Genomic DNA, 21,721 nt, shown 5'->3' on the forward strand with positions numbered 1-21,721 from the left:
CCAAAAGAATGTGAACTCAGGGTACATACAGGATTTTTTTATCGACTTTTGGTGAAAGCATAGTACGTCTGTCCAACAGTCAGTAGGCTGTGTCTGGTGGAGAAGATTCTCCCAAAAATTAGTTTAATTTACATTGAAAATTGTAATCATACACAGACAGTGGTTCCCAATGTGAATATATTTAGTGGACTATAGAGGCACATTCCAGTGCAATATACATGATGTAAAACTATCTCTTGTTTCTAAAATAACTTGGTGTTATCCTGTGTTGGGGGCTGAAGACTTTATTCCCCTTTCTGTTGGCATTTCTGATGTTTTTGTCCTTTTCTGCCTATTTTATCAATCCAAATTTCTAGAACTAAGACAAAGTAAAAAAAAAAAACCTAGAATCTGATTACTTTGTAATTCAAAGATGTTTTCTGTATTCTGACTCTTAAAACTTCAGGCACTGGAAACATTTCACTGATAGATTATATTCAGATTTATCATAATCAGAAGGTTAGGCCAAAACTTTCAAAAATAGGAAGCTAACGTTAGGCTCCTAAATCCATATTCAGTTTGGGTTTAGAACTTCAACGTAGTTTTTTCTGTTTTAGTATAGATCACTGCACCTGGTCGAGATCTGACATCAGCACATCCTGGGATTTAGAATGTGTGCACTGCTGAAGTATCAGGTTTAAACATGGTGCATTTTATTTATTTATTTATTTTTCAAAACAGGGTAACAGGTGATTTAACTTGGGTGATTGTTTTTCTGCATATTAATTAAATGTCTTTTCATAGGGATTAATTTTTATTTTTAAAATAAAAGTAGCAAAGCGGTGTGATTTAGATCTTGCTACATTTGGAATTTGGTACTTTTGTATTGAGACAGTCCCCTCTCTAGGGCTGATTTGAACTTTCTTCAGCAGCAATTTGACCACTTCCACAGACCATCTATTAAACAGATCCCACTGAGAGCTGAGAATGTAGGGAAACCTTGTAGCAGTAAACCTCTCCCCTCAGTGTGACACATTAATCCAGGTTCACTAGACACACTCACCTTCAACAGCTCAGAATCTATTTTTTGAGTTTCAGAGTTAATCCAGCTCAGAGATAGATTAATGATGGCATATCCTGTTAACAATAAGTGCAAAAGCTCAGGAAGTCCAACGGCTGTTGCAACATTCCTGTCTTGGAAACTTGCCCTTAATACAAAGTATTGATGCACACGCACGGTCATTTTGCAGCCTGTACACTTGCACATTGTTTAATATGTCAATTTGATTATGGCAGAGCTGCTAACCAAAAATGACTTTCAACAGGCCAGAGTATGAGCCAAGAGTAGGAGCACAGAAGAGAGATCACTTAGTGCTTTGCCATAGTCAGACAATAAACAGAAGCAGAATGTGGCATCTCTACCATGACCTGTAGCCTTGAAATAACTTTTAGCAGACCTTTAACACAAATGTGTGGAGGAAACCGAGGTTGCCGTGGCAATGTCATCCTCTTAAAAGCCCACCACTGTTGTTCCAATACTGCAAGAAGACAGATGTGACTGTTTAACTAGGCTGCTACTTTATTAATGTGTTTGGAAAGCTATCCCTCAATAACTCTTTCAGTGCTGGTCATCCTTCCTTCTATAGTCTGTGCTATCTGGGAGATCTGTCAGCCGTCCAGCCTTTTAACCCAGCACCAATGCTCAGACCCCATTCCACTCCCCTTGTAGGAGGGATGATGGTATGGGGGAAAGGGGTTGGCTACTTGCTGTACTACCTGACATTAGGAGCTCCAACCACTTTCCTCACTTTCTGTAGGGGATGCTGTCCCCTTATCCTGCTTGCAGTTCAGTTTATCAAGGAACTTGGATCCCCTTTTGAAAAAGTAGCTTCACTGGACACTTGCCAAGTTGCAACAACATGAATTTTACAACCACTGTGTCTCTGGGCTGCTGAGAAGAAGGTGGAAAAATCCCACTTTGCCCAGGCCAATTTAGCGGTGTGGGGAAAATTTCCTTCCCAGCCCTGAAGTGACCAGCATGATACCGGCAGGCCCAAAACCCCATCCTGTTTTAATCGCAAAGGGTGAGAGCTCTGGTTCATGGGTGCAGAAGAGCCTCCTGGGCAGGGGGAAGGATTTATAAACCTTCCCCTTGGGTGCATGGGATCTAGTTTGCTTTGGCTGCACCCTTTAATCCAGCCCATCAGGTAAGAACCACCTTTTCCCTTGTTACCCTTCCCCTGCTCAAGCCCACAAGGAAACTGAACTCCCACAAGGGTGGGGGACAGAAGGAGCCCCAGAGCTATTTTCCCCCACTGGTCCAGAGAAAACCTTCCCATTTCTGATGCTTAGCAAGCATTCTTTTAGAACATGTTCCATCACATCCTTAATATGTCATCTGTGTGATCAGCTTCTTTCAGTGGGCATAGGAGGGGGTATGTTCCACCCACAATGGTTCAGGGCCTCTACCGTGGGCCAGAAAATTAAGAGTAAGGAACTGCAATAATTTCAGTTATACTTGAAGGCTGGCTAGTAAATGAATTACATTTACATCACACTGAAGTTCAGACACTGTCAAGATGCTGAGTGACAGGCACATTTAAAGAACATTTGCTTTTTCTGTCACTTTTTGAATATCCTGCAAAAGATTGTAACCACTAAGGTTTTTTTTTTCAAGTGTCATGTGAAGAGATTATGGAGAGAACAGATCTCCTACGCTAATGTAATCCCATCAGCATGTTGCCTCATCTGGTTAGGTATTATTTAGCCTTTCCAATGTAACACTCTGTGGGTCGGCAGGGTTCATTTGCCCCAAGATCAGCCACATTATTACAGTTAGTTTGGGAGCCAGGATCCCAGTGCATGCAGGAGAGACACTTTCTTTCAGGGAAGACCTTTTGAATTTGCAATAGTTTTTATTTGTACAATCAGCAGTATTACAAACACTACAAAGCAGATGAGGTAGTACAAGCATACAGAGCTACTACTTTGAGTGGTGATCCAATAGGTGCTCTACTCTAGATGTGTCTCTGTCCCTGTGCCTAGAATCAGAGATTTTTGGTAGCCATGCCCATTTGGGTTGCATATGTGCCCTCCCTGTCTCGCGCCGTACTCTGCCATTGTATAGCGCTGTGCGGCCAAACTGCCCAAACAAGAGATCCCCAGTACGGTCAGTGACTTCAGTACTGACCAGTGCACGGCTGAGTACCTTTAAGGCAGTTGGAGCCTAGGGTACTGTCGCTGCCGTTAAGCCGAAGGACTCTAATAGGGCAGGCTCAGACAGACATCCCTGTTGGGAGAAACGAGCGGAAGCGATAGGCCCAGCCTCTTCTTAAGATAGCACCAACAGAACTGCTCAGACATGCGGCACCAAGTAGATCAGCTCTGCAAAAAATTACAGTGCCGCCTACTGGACACTCAACAAAGCCCAGAGTGGCCACGGCACCAAACCACCATTTAAACTGTAGCAGCAGTGACAGCACGTGTTGCCACGGTACCTATAGCCATTACGGTATTACAGGGAATTTGTGTGTCCAAAGGACTGCCTAGTATCGGAGATGCCTGAGTCTCCGCTTTTGGGTACCGATGTGTTTGCGGTACACATCTCATCCTCAGACGTGCACTCTACTCCACCGCCCAGGACTGTTCCTCCTCCTCTAGTGCTGATGACAATGAGGAGGAGGAAGGCATTTATTCGGTATCAGCACGGGGCTCCTCACCACAACAGGGAGCTACCAGAACTGACCCCTATATTCAGATAAGCTACCACCACACATAGGCATTGACTTCTGCTGGCGCTGGTGGATGCTCGATCCCCCTCTATCCCTGGCCCCGCCCCGACTCCACCCCTGCCTTGCACCCACGGAGTTGGCGCCTAAGCCACCACACCAGACATGATCCACAGGGTTGATATGAACACCCATGGATGTCCCCACCCATGCACTTTCCATCGCAGTTGCCTTCCTGGGACCCATGGACTGTATACGGGCAGCAGTTTTCCAGACCCTACAGTACTCACAAAGAGAGAGTGAGACATTCTCCATCAGCCTTGATAGACAGCCTCCCGATCCTCAAGAGGAAACCTTTGAGGAACAGGAGAAGAGACCAGAAAAAGAAGCCACACCTGCAACCAATATTTCTTCATCTTCTCTTGATGAGGCTGTCATGCCTTCTCTCCCCCCCAATAGCAGCAGATGATTTCAAGCATTTTCAGGAGTTCTTCAAAGAGAAAATTATTCTCTACAAATCCCCATTGAAGAGGCTAAAGAATTTCAGCAGAAGTTGCTTGCTATCCTCCAGACATCGGCATCAGTGAAAATTGCACCTCTCATTAATGAGGCACTGATGGACCCAGCTAAAGCTATCTGGTGGACACCGGCCACAATCCCCCACACTTGCAAGAGGGCAGAGAAAAAGTATTATATACCCTCTAAAGGCATGGACTTTTTATTTTCTCATCCCCTGCTGAATTAATTTGTTTTCGATGCTGTGAATGAACATGGCAGACAGTACCACACTAAAATCACTCCATATGATAAAGCCTAGAAGCTTTTAGATTTATTTGATCACAAAGCATCTTCATCAGCAACACTGCAGTTTAGAATTGACAGCTATGAAGCCCTTATGGCAAAATGCAGTCATACTAATTATTCAAAATTGAGTGAGTTTATTCATTATATTCCAGCTGATAAAAAAGAACAATTTCAAGCAATCATGGCTAAGGGTCATTTCCTGGTGAGTAAAAAGAAAAGGATTACTTGTGGCACCTTAGAGACTAACCAATTTATTTGAGCATGAGCTTTCGTGAGCTACAGCTCACTTCATCAGATGCATACTGTGGAAACTACAGAAGACATTATGTACACAGAAACCATGAAACAATACCTCCTCCCACCCCACTCTCCTGCTGGTAATAGCTTATCTAAAGTGATCATCAAGTTGGGCCATTTCCAGCACAAATCCAGGTTTTCTCACCCTCCGCCCCCGCCCCCCCACACAAACTCACTCTCCTGCTCGTGATAGCCCATCCAAAGTGACCACTCTCTTTAAAATGTGTATGATAATCAAGGTGGGCCATTTCCAGCACAAATCCAGGTTTTCTCACCCCCTCACCCCCCTCCAAAAACCACACATACAAACTCACTCTCCTGCTGGTAATAGCTCATCCAAAGCGACCACTCTCCCTACAATGTGCATGATAATCAAGGTGGGCCATTTCCAGCACAAATCCAGGTTTTCTCAGCCCCCTCCCCCCCACACACATACACACAAACTCACTCTCCTGCTGGCAATAGCTCATCCAAACTGACCACTCTCCTTACAATGTGCATGATAATCAAGGTGGGCCATTTCCAGCATAAATCCAAGTTTAACCAGAATGTCGGGGGGGGGGGGGGGAACAAGGGGAAATAGGCTACCTTGCATAATGACTTAGCCACTCCCAGTCTCTATTTAAGCCTAAATTAATAGTATCCAATTTGCAAATGAATTCCAATTCAGCAGTTTCTCGCTAGAGTCTGGATGAGTGGCATTGCTGAGCGGCATTGCTGGCCATGTACATTGGTCAAACTGGACAGTCTCTACGTAAAAGAACAAAGGGACACAAATCAGATGTCAAGAATTATAACATTCATAAACCAGTCGGAGAACACTTCAATCTCTCTGGTCACGCAATCACAGACATGAAGGTCGCTATCTTACAACAAAAAAACTTCAAATCCAGACTCCAGCGAGAAACTGCTGAATTGGAATTCATTTGCAAATTGGATACTATTAATTTAGGCTTAAATAGAGACTGGGAGTGGCTAAGTCATTATGCAAGGTAGCCTATTTCCCCTTGTTTTTTTCCACCCCTCGCCCCAACGTTCTGGTTAAACTTGGATTCATGCTGGAAATGGCCCACCTTGATTATCATGCTCATTGTAAGGAGAGTGGTCAGTTTGGATGAGCTATTGCCAGCAGGAGAGTGAGTTTGTGTGTGTGGTTTTTGGAGGGGGGTGAGGGGGTGAGAAAACCTGGATTTGTGCTGGAAATGGCCCACCTTGATTATCATACACATTTTAAAGAGAGTGGTCACTTTGGATGGGCTATCACGAGCAGGAGAGTGAGTTTGTGGGGGGGGGGGCGGAGGGTGAGAACCTGGATTTGTGCTGGAAATGGCCCAACTTGATGATCACTTTAGATAAGCTATTACCAGCAGGAGAGTGGGGTGGGAGGAGATATTGTTTCATGGTCTCTGTGTATATAATGTCTTCTGTAGTGTCCACAGTATGCATCCGATGAAGTGAGCTGTAGCTCACGAAAGCTCATGCTCAAATAAATTGGTTGGTCTCTAAGGTGCCACAAGTACTCCTTTTCTTTTTGCGAATACAGACTAACACGGCTGTTACTCTGATTCCTGGTGAGTGTTGGAGACCCCAGGGCATGGCCACTAGTTAAGTCGAGGGGATGGAACGCCATAAGGGTCGAGGAAGTCTCCCTGCTGAAGGCCTAAGGGCTTCTTCTCAACCTCCCTTAATAGAATTCAGGCCTGGCTGGTTTAAGTAAGCTCTTTTGCTCTTAAAACAATGTTGCAGCTGCAGATAATGCCTTATAGTGTAAGGTTTGCTGACACCATGTTAAAGATAATAGGAGAGAGAGCTACAAGGCCAGACAGAATGTGCTGGTTGTTTAAGTTGCTAGGAATGCTTGTTAGAGGTTACAGGAAATAAATATTGTTGGAAGGCAGAGTATTTGTGCAAAGTTTTAATTGGCTGATGTGTAGTGCAGTAGCATTAAGGAATATAAAAGTGTGTGTAATAACCTGCTCTGGTGTGCAGGATTTGAGATTCTATTCTCCCTGTACCTTGTTTGCAGCTGCAAATAAACTTTTCTGCTTCTCCACCCCATTGTGATTACTGAGTGAAGCACACCAGGTAACGAACCCCTGCTGTTGTTTTGCCTCTCGGCACTGGGTGCTGGCAACATGAGGATTGCATTACAAGCTTCCTTGGATGCGTATGACACAGCTAGTAGCTCGATATCGACAGCAGTGGTCATGCGAAGGGCATCATGGCTTCATATCTTAGGGTTCTCGAGGGAGGTTCAAGCCACCGTGGAGGATCTCCTCTTTGAGGGGTCAAATTTATTTGCAAATAGGACAGACGAATCCTTCCACTCCTTTAAAGATTTGAGGGCAACTCTATGGTCTTGAGGTATTTAGATCCCTATATAAAAGAGAAGGAAGATCTGGTAAATACCACAGTGCACAGAGACTCAGTTTCTCCCTCCTCAAAGACACTATGACCCACAAAGAGAAAGAGACAGAGGGCTGCAAAACATAGACTGCCCCATCACAAATATCAGTGTCTCAGCCATCTACATCAAAGCAATAATTTTGATCAAAGCCCCACGTTACCACCCCTAAAGTCACTTGCTGCAACAGCCTAAGCATTTCCATCAGTTTGGCAACAGCCTTACCCTCTTCTCTCAAATGTGGCAGAATATCACCACAGAGAAGTGGGTCTTAGAAATTATCACCATGTATACTCAATCCACTTTACCACCCTCCCTCTTCAGGGACCTCTCTCGTGAGCACCTTTTACACGAGGAAATGAAAAAACTCCTACAACTAGGTGCAATAGAACTAGTTTCAATCCAACACAAAGGGGAAGGGTTTCTATTCCAAGTATTTTCTGATACAGAAAAAGAGTGGTGGGTGGAGACCCATTCTAGACTCAAGGGCACTCAACAAGTTCATGAAAGTACAACAGTTCAAGATGGTTACTTTCGTAGCAATAATCTCATCACTGGACCAGAGGGATTGGTTCTCAGCCCTTGATCTCCAAGATGCCTATTTTCATATTACCATTAATTGATCACACAGGAGATTCCTCAGGTTCACCCTGGGACAGGATCACTTCCAATATAAAGTGCTCCCGTTCAACCTGTCATCTGCACCCAGGGTGTTCTCCAAGGTCCTCGCTGTTGTAGCTGCACACTTCCAGAAACAAAGAATTATTATATTTCCATATTTGGACGATTGTTTGCTCAAAGTTCCTTTTCTAGACAAGGCATTAATAGCTATGCAATCGGCCCTGGACCTTTTCTTACAAATAGGCTTTCAAATAAATACTCAGAAATCAGCACTGACAACTTTTAGTTCATAGGGGCCTATCTTGAGGTAGTGGAGGCCAAAGCCTTCCTTCCAGTGCATAGATTCAGCACCTTAGTTAGCTTGGTCTCAACAGTTCAGACCAGTCCATAGGTATCAGCCAAAACCTGCCTACAACTACTGGAGCACATGGCGGTGAGCATCTTTCTCATAACACATGCCAGACTCCACATGCGTTGTCTCCAGGAGTGGCTCAAAAACTACCCAACAGATCCAATTTAAACAAGCTTATCTCAATGCCCTCTACAGACAAAAACTTACTCAACTGGTAGACGGATCTCCACAATGTGTGTGCCAGAGTTCTCTTCATCTAACTACCTCCTTCACTAATACTGATTACAAATGCATCCTTATTAAGATGGGGAGCCCACTTGGATGAGTATACAGAGCAGGGCAAGTGGTCCCCTTCGGAGTCAACGTTACACATCAACCTGCTAGAGCTCAGAGCAGTAAGAAATGCCTGCTCACACTTTTTACCAATAATCAAGAACAAACACCCAAAGATAATGACAGACAACGTCACTTGCATGTTTTACATAACCATGAAGGGGAAGAAAGATCACCTTCCCTTGTGCTGAAGCAGTGAAATTATGGAATTGTTGTATCCAGCACAGGATCCATACCTCAGCTGCTTACCTGCCAGGACTTCAGAACATCACAGCAGACACACTCAGCAGGAAGTTCTCCCAAGAACACAAGTGGGAAATAGATACCACCATTCTACACAGAATATTCATACCCAGGGAACTCCTGTGAATAGACCTCTTTGCCACAGCCGAGAACAGCAAATGCCCACAATTCTGCTCAAGAGCAGGTCAGGTCGTTGATCTCTTGTGGATGCCGTCCTTCTCAAGTGGAACAGACATCTCTTACATGTGGTTCCTCCCATTCAATTAATACCTAAAGCAGGGGTGGCCAATCTGAGCCTGAGCAGAAGCCAGAATTTACCAATGTACATTGCCAAAGAGCCACAATAATATGTCAGCAATCCCCCATCAGCTCCTTCCCCTCCACTTCTAGCATCTCCCACCCACCAGCAACCCCGCCGATCAACACCTCCCCCTCCCTCCCCGCACCTCCCAATCAGCTGTTTTGTGGTGTGCAGGAGGCTCTGAGGGGGGGATGGGGAAGAAGCGAGGGTACTGCAGGCTCAGGGGAGGGGGCCGGAAGGGGTGGAGTAGAGGCAGAGCCATGGGATGAGCAGTGAGCACCCCCCAGCACACTGGAAAGTTGGCACCTGCAGCTCCAGCCCCGAAGTCGGTGCCTATACGAGGAGCCGCATATTAACTCCTGAAGAGCCACATGCGGCTCCGGAGCCACAGGTTGGCCACCCTGACCTAAAGTAATACACAAAATAAAGGAAGAAAAGGCCAAAGTTATTTTGATAGCTCCAGCAGGGCGCAGACAGACACAATTTCCTTACTTTTTACAGATGACCCTCCAATCGCTCTTCACCCCATTTCACAACTCCTTTCTCAGGATGTGGGCCAGATCCACCACCCGAATCTGGGAATTCTCTGCCTGAAAGTGTGGCTCCTAAATGGAGGACACAATAAAGTTCTGATAAGTATCAGGAAAACAACCACTCACCACACACACATTCAGAAATGGAAGAGATTCCAAATATGGTGTTACACTAGACAAGTTACCACTATATTCTCTCCTTTGTCTCTGGTGCTAGGCTATATCCTGGAACTAAAAAAAATCAGGACTATTGTTAAATTCACTGAGAGTACATCTCGCAGCCATTACAACCTTCCAACGCCAAATAGAAGGGCACTCAGTATTTGCTTATTCCACAACAAAAAGATGTTTCTTAAAGGTATGGAGAACCTTTATCTTCAAATTTGAGATTGCACGGGACCTTAATTTATTTCTATGCTGCCTCATAGGTCCCCCCCTTTTGAACCTATGGCCATTTGCTCACTCCTACACCTCTCTATGAAAACGGCATTTCTAGTGGCCATCATGTCCGCCCCTAGAATGGGAGGAGAGAGGGGCTCTCATGGCATACCCTCTCTTTACCGTTTTCTTCAAGGATTAGGTCACTTTTCAACTGCACTCAAAGTTCCTACCTCGTGTGCCTTCATCCTTTGACTTGAATCAGCCTATCCACCTCCCATCGTTCTTCCCCAATCCTCACGGGGCTAAAAAGGAGGCAATATTGCACACACTGGATGTTAGGAGAGCATTAGCCTTCTATTTAGAAAGAACCAAGCCTTTCAGAAAATTTCCAAGACCGTTCCTTTCCGTAGCAGATAGATCTAAAGGAGCCTCGATATCTAAGCAAAAATTCTTGAAATGGATATCTGATGGTGTCAACTATTGCTCTTGTCAGCACTACTTGCAACCCCCACCGGGGACTTGCACGCACTCTACAAGATGGCATTCCACCTCCATAGCTTTCTTGAATGATGTTCTGATCACAGACATTTATAGAGCAGCGACCTGGGTGTCCGTTCACACATTTACAGATCATTCTGCTATCACTTATGACTCTGCATCTGATGCACTGTTTGAATTGACTGTTTCATCATCAACAAGAAATCCAATAGGGGCACTGCTTTACAACCACTTAGAGTGGAGCACGCATATGGATGCTACTCGAAGAGGAGGTTACTCACCTTGAGCAGTAACTGAGGTTCTTTTGAGATGTGTCCCCCTATGGGTGCTCCACTACCTGTCCTCCGTCCCTCTACTTCTGAGTTCTTATATATAGACTCTGTGGTAGAGAAGGAATTGAGGGCAGTTTGGCTGCACAGCACTGTATAACGGCCAAGTACGGCGTGAGACAGGGATAACGTATGTGTGGCCCAAACAGGCACTGCTATCAAAAATCTCTGACCCTAGCGGCAGGGACACAGGCACACCTAGAGTGGAGCACCCCTGAGGGGGGACACATCTCAAAGAACCTCAGTTACTTCACAAGGTTAGTAACTTCCTCTTGCATGCTCACACTATCCTTTGTTGGGGAGCACCGTAGTAGGTAAGATGACCCAAGAGTGGTCCTTGGCCTGACTGGTTCCAGGAAATCTCTCAGGAGTGCATGGGCTGAGATGCCATCTTTTATCATAGATTACACTAACATGTACTATGCTTAATGCATATTCAGTAGGTGTTTCAACACCTTTACCTTTTCTGTATTTCCTCACCTTACTAATATTGGGGTGCCCTTCTCCCATAGATTACTAGGTCTTTTGCTTCAAGTTTATTAGCATATATATCATTTAGTCACCATGATATTCTTTTGGTGGGACATCTGCTGATATTCTTACCTTAAAATATCTAAAGTTCCTCTGGCATTTTGTGGTTACCTGTCAGCAATTTAGCAACAGTTGCTTATGACAAAACTCTGTCTTGTGATCTTGTGACAGTGGGTCATTTATGCGATTAGTTACTTATGTCAAGGTTTTAGGCCTTAGGCCTCTGTTAGTTTGGTTAACCTGTTGCTTTATGGGTTTGAGACTTATAGGCTTTTATATTATTGCCTTAATCTGTACCTATACCTTAATATGCCCATGTATCTATAGCAACATAGCTGGCTGCAAATCGTCGCCTGTCCCCCCTTTGATGGGGTGATTACTAGTGAACGGAACTATTTAGGGTCTTACAATATCTCCATATGGAGGCTTAGGAACTGGACATCCTGTTAGTGGCTGTTGTGGATGAATAGGTGCATAGGGATATTCAGGTACCTGGTATATTGGTGCTGGTTGCATGGACACACATGGCTTCTCAGATTGGGTTACTTGAGGTTGATTGGTCACCTCCTGAAAGGTAATAGAATTCTGAGTGGAGATAACTTGGGGTTGACTTCCCACAGAAGGTGTTTGATATCCTTTGCATGGACCCCTGATTTTACAATGCATACAACACAATACAACAACGATTATTTCGACTGCAATATCTTGCACAAAATCCTTCCCTTTATTCCAGTCTCCATTTAGCTAGCACCTCATCACTTCCGTCCATTAACCTTGTGAACATTTGTCCTGCCTTGGTTACTTCATCACTAGATGTTATTAAGTGTGAATATTTACTCTCTATTAATTGCTTCAGTTTTAAATCTAGTGGGGGAATATGAAGCTGGAACATTGGTGTGTTCTTTGCTGGACTAGATCCTGGTATTCTGGATTAGTGGTGATAACGGTTTCATTTTCAAAAACAGGTACAGGACAAATTTCCACGAGCCCAGTTAATATGTGCACCTTTGGATCAAAACAAAATTTTTTAGTTATGACCTTGTGCTCTGATTGACCAGGATGAAACTTTTGACTGTTACTACATAATATTGGCCATTGTCACAATAGGTCACCCTTTCTGTGGGAAGTTGCTACTTGGCCAGCTTAAGAGTATGGTGATGATGACAATTGGTTTTGTAGTTGGTACCCTTCTTCCTGGGCAACACAACAACGTGTCTACCTCAAACACGTTACTTCTGCAGATGTACGAACACCATTTTTCAGAGCAACAGGCAATATATGGAAATTTCCAGGTTTGGGTGCCTTAGTGATAGACCACCAGAAAAGGTACATTCATTTGTACCTTATAGATGTTTTCTACGTGACCTGCTGAGTGGATTGCTGCTAATTGGCTAAAAAAAATCTTCATGTGGATTGAACACAGGCAGCGAGTCCCTGAACGAGACATATAAGGATTTTGCCATGATACAATATTTATTAAATAACACTGGTCACGATCAGGGTGTGGTATCAGCAAATCCACAAGCAGTAACCCAGGGCAGAGGGCTGTCATGGTTGATGGCATCCCACAGGATGATCACCTGGAAAATATTAAAGCCAGTAATAATATTATTTAATGAAAAATGGGTGAAGAGGCTGTAATGCTTTCTAAAGAGCGTGGGAGGACTCTCGGAAAAGCAGGACACACAGTAATAGATTATAATCTGGATTCAGTGACCCTGCTCAGCCAAGAGCTTCTGATGGAGTTAATCCAGTTTTGAGCTAAATTAATTTTTTCCAAACAGGTTTTTTTTCCTGCATGCGCAGCAGCGACATTTCTCTCTCCTATATCATGTGCAAAACTGTTAAGGGATTGAAGAGAGACAGTTAAATTAAGCAAACACCCTTATTCCTTGGCTGGCACTTCCACAAGACAGAAATAATTGATTGGGCGACCCAGACAATATCTTGCTGAATTGAACATGATCCACGACCTGGCAGGGCCTGGATCTTTTCTAATGAATAGAGCTCTGCATCATGTAACTCAGGGAAGAGGTTAGCTTGAATGATGATCATCACAGCCATACCTGATCATGTGTAAGAGAATTATTTATATAAAGTAAACGTTTGTTACATTTCTGTGCTAACTGGTGGTAAATGATTCCCATCATATCACTTGTGTGCAAATATATTTGTTTGCTTTGAGATATCTCATGAAACTTTGAGGTCCTGTTTACACAGTGAAAACAGCAAAACCAGCTACTTTGATAATACAGGAAGTCCCCCTTACTCCAAACATGGTTACAACACAGGTTTCAGAGTAGCAGCCGTGTTAGTCTGTATTCGCAAAAAGAAAAGGAGTACTTGTGGCACCTTAGAGACTAACCAGTTTATTTGAGCGTCAGCTTTCGTGAGCTACAGCTCACTTCATCAGATGCACACACAGTTATTCTAGTGGCGTGGATAGGACCGTTCATTGTTAGCTGTTTCCAACCATGCTCATGTCTTTGACTTGGGGTTGGAAACTTTTACACTATTGAGAAATCTTTCTAATGTGGCAGGCTTGGATTTTTGTTTTCAAATCTGGAATGGGGATTCTTTAATAACCCTTATTGTCTTTATTTAAATGCCAGTAACAATATACCACACCAAGTTAGTGCAGTGGGGAAAGGACAAAACAAAGAGATGCTTTTTACAACTACTACCTTTGCAGCCTTGTATACATTTACCCATATGAGATCAGTGCTTGTCAGTGGGGCTAGACTGATAACTCTAAAAATTAAAGTCCCTTTCCCCACAGTAGGAGTAGTGCACAATTTCCCTGTCTGTTTCCTCTGGGGGAACCACGTCTAGCGATGAGAAAATGCTGTTCAGTCTCCATGCCCATGCAATCCTTAGTGCTTCTAAGACTGCCAGCATGGGTGCCAGTTGCAGTGATTTTTGTGGTGATGGACAGCTGTCTACTAGAAACTGTATTGTGAGCACAGAACTTCCTACTTAGGACAGTGAGGCTGTCATATCATACCAATCACTACTGAGATGGAACATTGCTCAAAATGCCTTGTTTGCCACATGAAGTGGACGATGAGTGAACCCAGAGGACTGCCAACTAGTTTATGCTTAAATAGCAAGCTGCCTTCTTAAATAGTTGACTCTGGTCATACATTTTAAGAGATTTAAGTTGGTTTAAATGGCTTTAATAAGGATACATGGCTGTAAAGCAGAAAATGGCAAGGGGTTGAACTAGTTTCAGGTCTCAGAGCTAGGAATGACAGATGCTGTGTTCTTGGGGAAGACATTTAACCCCTCTCCCTCAATTTCAAAATTAGGATAATACCTCCTACACAAGTGGGGTTGTGTTCATGGTGGCAAAGAGTTTTTACAATAATACATCCAACAGCATAACACTTTTGAAAAGCCGGTGTTAACTATGGCCAGAATATTTTTTCATGTTGGCCACTTTTAGCTGATTTTTGGAGCACAGGATAGTTCATATTTTCTGCCTGGAACTTCCTCTGACAGACTCCCCCCTCCCAAAAAAACGGTAACAAACCCCCTTAATTCATGTCAGAATTAGAATACAAAAATAAAATCAGAAAAACTAAGTTGGTACAAACCTGAGTTGGCAGCAGCAGCGGCTTAATACCCATATTTTGTTTTCCAGCACTCTGAAAGGAAATCGATGCAAGCACTAAGAGCCAGTTTACTTTACATTTCTCATCACGTACTGTGTGTCAGAACTCACGTTAGAATGTTAAATGTAACAGTCTGTAGTGTTGTTGTAGCCATATTGGTCCCAGGATTTTAGAGAGACAAGCTGGGTAAGGTAATATCTTTTATTGGACTAACTTTTTTCTGTTTTTGACAAACAGAAGTTGGTCCACTATAAGATATAACTGTTCCATTTTGGATTCTGCACCGGAGCCGTGTGCTGGTATTTAATCCAAAACATACATTTAACAATCACTCCCTTCTACTTGTCCTTCAGCTGCTTAAATCTCCTTGGCTACAGAGAGTATATAGTAAGGGCTTGCTCCAAAGCCTACTGCAGTTGGTGGAAAGACTCGCCTAGACTTCAGTCGGCTTGGATCAGGCATAAGGTGAATTTCCTATTCTTGTTTTTGAAGATGAAGAGAAAAATGTTTCTACCAATTTGAGTAGCATAAACAGTCAACTTCTGAACATCAGACATACCATTCCTTATCGTTTGTGTGGCTAGAGTGGTGGCGATTGCTTCTAATCAGATTGGCTGGTTTCACTGGCATAAAATGTTTCCCTAAGCAATTGACTATCAGTTTATGAACCCATTCTACTTATCTCCCACAACATACTGGAGTTTTTGCTCTCATTTATTTTGTGTTGCAACACAATCTTGCTCCTCATATTTCCTTGCCTGCTCCCAAGAACAACGTAAACTATTTGGCTACCTTCTATATCAAAGTTTTCACTTTTGCAGTAGATGCCATTGTTTCAGGCTAACAATTTCAGAGAGTGCTGGCTGTTCATTTTTAATTTTTAGAATACAAAACTGCTTTGATATCTTCTGAGTTAACTTCCATAAATACAAATCCTCCAACATCTGGCTCTTTTTAGTTACTTTTCACAATACATTTTTGCTGAATATAATTGCGTTTATCAGACTGATATATGGTGTGTTAACATTAGTTAGATTATTACAATATTTGGATATAACCAAAATTCACAGAAACAGTTCCTTTCTGGAACCTTCTGAAAGGGCTGTGGAAAGTCTCATCTGGAATTCAAGCAATGTCTGGTATTTGTTGAGAGGATTTTCGGTGTTCCTTGAGGTTTAGTAGTTGGATCCATTTATATGCCCATATGTGTGGTTTTCAGCTGCTACCTTTTGAATAATTCCCATGGAAAAGTCCACTCCCTTACTCTTGTTTTGTGAGTCACACACTCATGGTGAGACGTAGGGGTGAGAGATGCTGACAAGCACTCAGAAAAGGAAGGAGCCTCTCTCTCCTACAGAGCCCAGAAACTCCAGAGAGAAGGGTAAGGAATGTCTTCTGCAAAGGTTTGTAGAAGGAGGCCAAATATCTGCGTCCCCACCAACATTGCGTACAGTAGTGAGGAGTGGCGTAGATTTTGTTTAGTGATGTGTGTGATTTACTGAAGGCTGAATTCAGTAAAAGACTTGTGAGCATGAGACCACTGTTGTGCCTGTATCTCAGACCTCTCATTGCTTTGTCTTATGAACAGAACGTTTTCTCCTAAATTGATATAGTATGGTCAAGACTTTTAGAAGATGTAGAGTCAAAATTATCTGTTGCTCACAGAAATGCAGGAAAATAAATAACTTATGAATACAAAGTTTTTAACTGGATCTGTAGCCACTCACAATCCTTTGGCTTCATCTTTGCTTAGAAAGTTACATTCTGGATTTTCCAGTTTAATAGCAAAGCAGGAGGAGGAAAACTGTTTAAAGAGGACCTTAAAAATACTTCTGGGAAATGCAAATTAGCCTAGCTCAAATCAAGAGTTTAATTTTCTCTGCACCTATATTACAAGGTGCAGAATGCCCTCAACTCATGCTGAATTGGGAATTGAGGGTGCTCAGCAGCTCACAGTTTTGAGCCCATAATTCTTAAATTTTATACTGTCAGCAACCTAAAGAGTAGGTGGGGGGTTCTTGCAAGCAGTGTAGCAGTTTTCACTCATCTCTGGGGAGAGCCACTTCCTGAATTGCATTCAGATAAAATTAAAAGGTAGTTAAGCTAATTTCCATTTGTTGCCTATATTTCTAAACACAGACTTCAGACAGATACCTGGAAAAGTACAGTGTCATCAACTGTACTTAAAGGGGTCAGTAATGGGGTACAGAACTGTATAGCTCCAGCTCATGTCAGTAGTGGCCATGTTACCATCTAGTAGCTGTCCAGTAGCTTATCTGAAATGGGTTTGGTGGTCTCAGCATAACCCGCAGAGTACATGTCCACATCACAAAGCTAGAACCATCCCGCTGTTTGGCACTTTCATTGGTCGTCTCAGTAAAGAGGTCAGGAATTGAATGGTCATGGAAGTTGAACTACATTTTCATTCGGGGGAGCGACTCCTCCAATAACAAGGCAGGGACACATTAGCAGGATAGTGTGAGGAAGTTGCTGCTGTTTCTCCTGATAAATAGATTAATTCAATCTACCTGTCTTAAGTACTCACATCTCCACAGTATTGTAAGGCACCTTACAATCCTGAATGTCTTTATTCTCAACACCCCTGTGAGGCAGAGCAGGGCTAGTCTCCCCATTTTACAGATGGAGAACTGAGGCAAAGAGAGGTTCAGTGACTTGCCCCATGTCACCCAGGAAGTCTCAGGCAGCAAAGAATTAAACCCAGACCTCCCAAGTCTTTGGCTAGTGCTCTAAGTATTGGACAGTCTTTCCTCTCAGTCTGGCATTGTTTGTGCGTGTGCTAAAAGAAAAAAACCAAAACAGCATATAGACTAGAAAATGGGTATAATACATTGCAATGAGGCAGTTAATTAATTACAAAACCTTTTCTATAAGCTGTATATAATAAATAGTGGACTGAAACCCAGGAGTAACTTGACAGCATATGCAGCCTTTCCCCTCTATTTAATTGATCTCTTGGAGAAAAAGGGGAGGTTTTAAAACTCCTGGAGTGACAGTCTGACATTATTTTTTATCGTGGTAGCCAAGTAAACATAAGTAACCAGCTTGAGCTCCAGAGCTCCATGCTTTGCCCTGCCTGACCATGTTAATGATACAGGTCTATCTGTGCGTGACAGTTGCAGTCAAGCACACCACAAGAACAACAAAATATAGCAAGTAGCTTGGCTAATAGCAGAGAGCATGAAACGAATGATAACAAGAGCGCGTTCTTGGGGCCCACCCTGCAAATTGGCAGGTGTCCTCACCTCCCACTGAAGTCATTGGGAGTCACAGGCCCTCAGCACCTTGTAAGTCTAGGCCCTAAGTTAATAGACTTTGGATTTTGTCATTTTCTTCACAAAAGGGCAAAAGGTGACTTGACCCAGTGCACCTATGACTCCAGGGTAGCCCAAGAAAGTTGTCAGAGTGCTAAAGCCCAGAGACCTTGTGTCAGTGTCCACACAAGGGGGCAAGGCAGGAGGACAGTACGCCAGTGAGTCTGCTAATATTGATTCAAGGTAACCCCACTAGTGTTCATATACTGCTGGACTAAAGACACTGGCTGTGCCTGCCTTCGTCTTTGTGTTACAGGTTTTGAGGTCACAGCATATGCTGTAAAGAAGTGACTTGTTTATGCCCTTCTCTTCTTTCCATATAGGTTACTGTGCTGCTTTATAACAAATACCTTCATTTGGTACTTGGTAATGTGAAATGATTCCTCGATTCTGGCTTATGAAAGGCACAGATGATGACACAGCACCCCTTAACCTGCTCCCAGTGCCCCAGGACTACGTCCACGCTGTTCGGGGAACAGGTGGAGAGGTTTGGGTGGGCGTGTGTAGAGAATTCCTTCCTTTCTGGTGCACCAAGAAGAATGGTGATTCTGTATTGGTCTGTTACAATGATAGTCTATAAAGGAGGCAGAGCTCAAACCAAACTGAGTGGAAGAGTTTAAGCTTGGGAACCTTGGTGTTGGAGGGCAGTGCAATGTTGCAAATCTCATTGTAAAAGGATAAGACTTGGTATCTCTACCTGGCCATAAATGCTGATGAAACCAACTGTGTGAAATGTGTATTTGGCCCTTATTATCTAGAGCAGCCTTTTTGAAATGTGCCTTTTCTGTCTTGCTTATGCTTATTAGTTTTTCTTTTTATTATTTAACACTGTGAAGCATTCTGGGATGTAGTCTGTAAAAAGCCTCCATAGTATATCAGCTAAAGTGATGGAAAGTATGAGCAACAACAGTGTATTGAAACAGGTGCTGTATGCAGATGTCCTCAGACAGCTTTTCCTTGGAATCCTTCGTGCTGACTGGTAACATCCCCTACTCTTCAAGTATCTATTCAGCGTAAACGATCAGTCATGATGAATTATGCAAATCATGCAGTGGGTTAGAGAGTGGGTAGTATATAGTGTTACATTTAAAAGAGAAATACAATTTGGCCAACAAAGGAAAATATTTCGAGATTTTTGTCATAGTAAAATACAAATTGGTGATGTTCTACTTTCTAGTGTTTCTATGCATTCAGAGTTGGACCAATAAATTACCTGTGGTGAAGCTGTTTGGAATTCGATCTGACAACGTTTTCAGATTGTACTGCAAATGTACCTAGAGAAATTGTTACATAGTTGACATGTTTGCCAACAGTGACCCTACTATATCTTAGCTTTCTTCCCACAAGTCACCTCAAGAGAAAAAAAAAACTTTTTTCCTTCCCACTTTGCAGGTGAAGTCTGTGATAAATCTCTTGTTTGCTGCCTACACTGGGGATGTATCTGCACTCCGAAGGTAAAACCAATATGGTGTTGGGGAAAGGACATCACTTGTTTCGACTACTATTATACTTTGTTTCTGAACATATGACCATGTTAGGAGACGTTAGAGCTGCTTTAATACGCCAAGGTAGCAGGGCCATTTAAACACACGAGGTGTTAAAAGAATGTGCTCTATTGGATCTAGCACTGCTTTTAATGTCTAGTCTTCAGATCCCAACAGAACAAGGAGTTAAGCTTATTACACAATCAGTCCTTTGTTCTGCATATCAAAACTTCATGTGGATAATATGAAAAATAATGTGTACATCAGGTTATAGTCAGAGGTATAACCATATAAAATGGCACCACGCTGCTTTGATATAAATGGAAAAATCAGTTTGTGTCTCAGTCATGTTATCTTCCTCACAAATTTTTACAGCAATGGAAGAGCAAGCTGGGTTCTAGTCTGCCTTGTGAACCAATTCCAGAACTGTGAGCAAAGCTCAAATTGAGGAATGTTTATTGCTAGTGAGGTAGGAGCCAGATGGAACCCAGCTTGATTTTCAGATCCCACGTATGGTTTTTGTTTTGTTTTGTTTGTTTTTTGTAGGGCTGGCAGTATTTAAAAATCCTTTTGCATTTTACACTAAGCAGATTTCACACAAAGTCCCTGAGAGAGCAGATAAATGTGGAAGGCTTAATTCTTCACTGTACCTTTGCAAAGCTGGGACAAAGCTAGCAGTGGAGCTGCTGTAGTAGCTTTATACTGGTTAGAGATTCTTCCGACACGGGGGGGATTTTCCATGAAATTTCTCCAGCTGATGTAAGTTCTGTTTGTACTTCACATCCCAAAGTGATCTCACCCAGTCAGAGAATCTGCCTGGAACTAGGGTTTTGGCTGGACTGAGAGAGGTATGTATGCACATAAGTATGCTCCATAGTGGCATTTTAAGAGTGATTTTTGTGACTGGAACCACAGATGAAGATGCCAGGAAGGAAGCCAAATCTCTAGTCTAATCTTAAAGCCAGGTCACTTTGGTGCCTCTTTTATTAAATCTCAGATGAAAATATAATGTACTTTTGATACTGTGACGGGTTCCCCCCGGGGGTGCCATCTGGACCTGGGGTACCCCTGAGCCCCTGACCCACCAGCCTGGGCTCCCTTTACACTGTACTGCTGTGACCAGACTGCACTTCCACCAGCACACATACAGGTAGGGAAACACCCAGCTGCAGTTGCATGCAGACGCTGTGCTCAGCCTTGCATGGTTTGACTCCAACTAGGGAGCTTCCCAGCTACTCAGGCACGCACCCCCTTTGGGGTGTAAACCCAAAACTATACCATCTTGCATTGCACAGGGACTGCACAGGGTAAGCTTATGAAATTGGCCCCGTCCCTCAATGTAGAGAGGAATATACAACAGCTTTCTGCCCCAAGTTCTGACTTCCACATACTGGTTTTAGATAAATCAGAAACCAGTTTATTAACTATAAAAGATAGATTTTAAGTGATTATAAGGGCTAGCAAACAGATCAAAGCAGATTACCTAGCAAATAAAAAATGCAAACTAAGCTTAATATGTACTACATAGGATGAGAATTTGGTATTCATATCTGATCTAAGTGATGATACAAGCAGGCTGCAGATTCTTAAAGGGCAAGCTGCACTTGCTTACAGCTTGGAATCCCCGGGTATTCCATTCACAGGCTAAAAGTCCAGCAGTTCCGTCAGTTCAATATTTGTTCCTTAGGTGTTTCTAGGAGTCTCTTTGGGTGGGGAGTCAGTGAAGAACCAAGATAATGTTACTCCCTTGCCTTATATAGCTTTTGCATATGGCAGAAACCCTTTGTTTCCAAGCTTAGTTCCCACACCAGTCAGTGGAAGTATATTGACATCCCAAGATGGAATCCAGCACCAGGTGACCTGGTGACATGTCGCTGTAGTGTCACAGCAGCCATGACTCAGAGGCAGTGTGCAGCATCCTCAGGAAGGCCCCCAGGTGGGAGATAAGCATCTTCTA

The 21,721-nt window shown here is 43.2% G+C and overlaps 1 protein-coding gene across 5 annotated transcripts in view; it reads left to right on the top strand.

The window, feature by feature from the left end:
- GLS (glutaminase) overlaps positions 1-21,721 on the top strand; it is a 104,701-nt gene that overhangs the window by 76,108 nt on the left and 6,872 nt on the right. For all 5 annotated transcript variants that reach the window (XM_073306196.2, XM_073306202.2, XM_073306200.2 and 2 more), the window contains one exon: positions 19,673-19,734. In XM_073306196.2, the coding sequence (XP_073162297.1) occupies positions 19,673-19,734 (62 nt within the window). The remainder of the gene's footprint in view (positions 1-19,672; positions 19,735-21,721) is intronic.

Source organism: Lepidochelys kempii, chromosome 11 (genome assembly GCF_965140285.1).
Source record: "Lepidochelys kempii isolate rLepKem1 chromosome 11, rLepKem1.hap1, whole genome shotgun sequence".
Taxonomy (NCBI): domain Eukaryota; kingdom Metazoa; phylum Chordata; order Testudines; family Cheloniidae; genus Lepidochelys; species Lepidochelys kempii.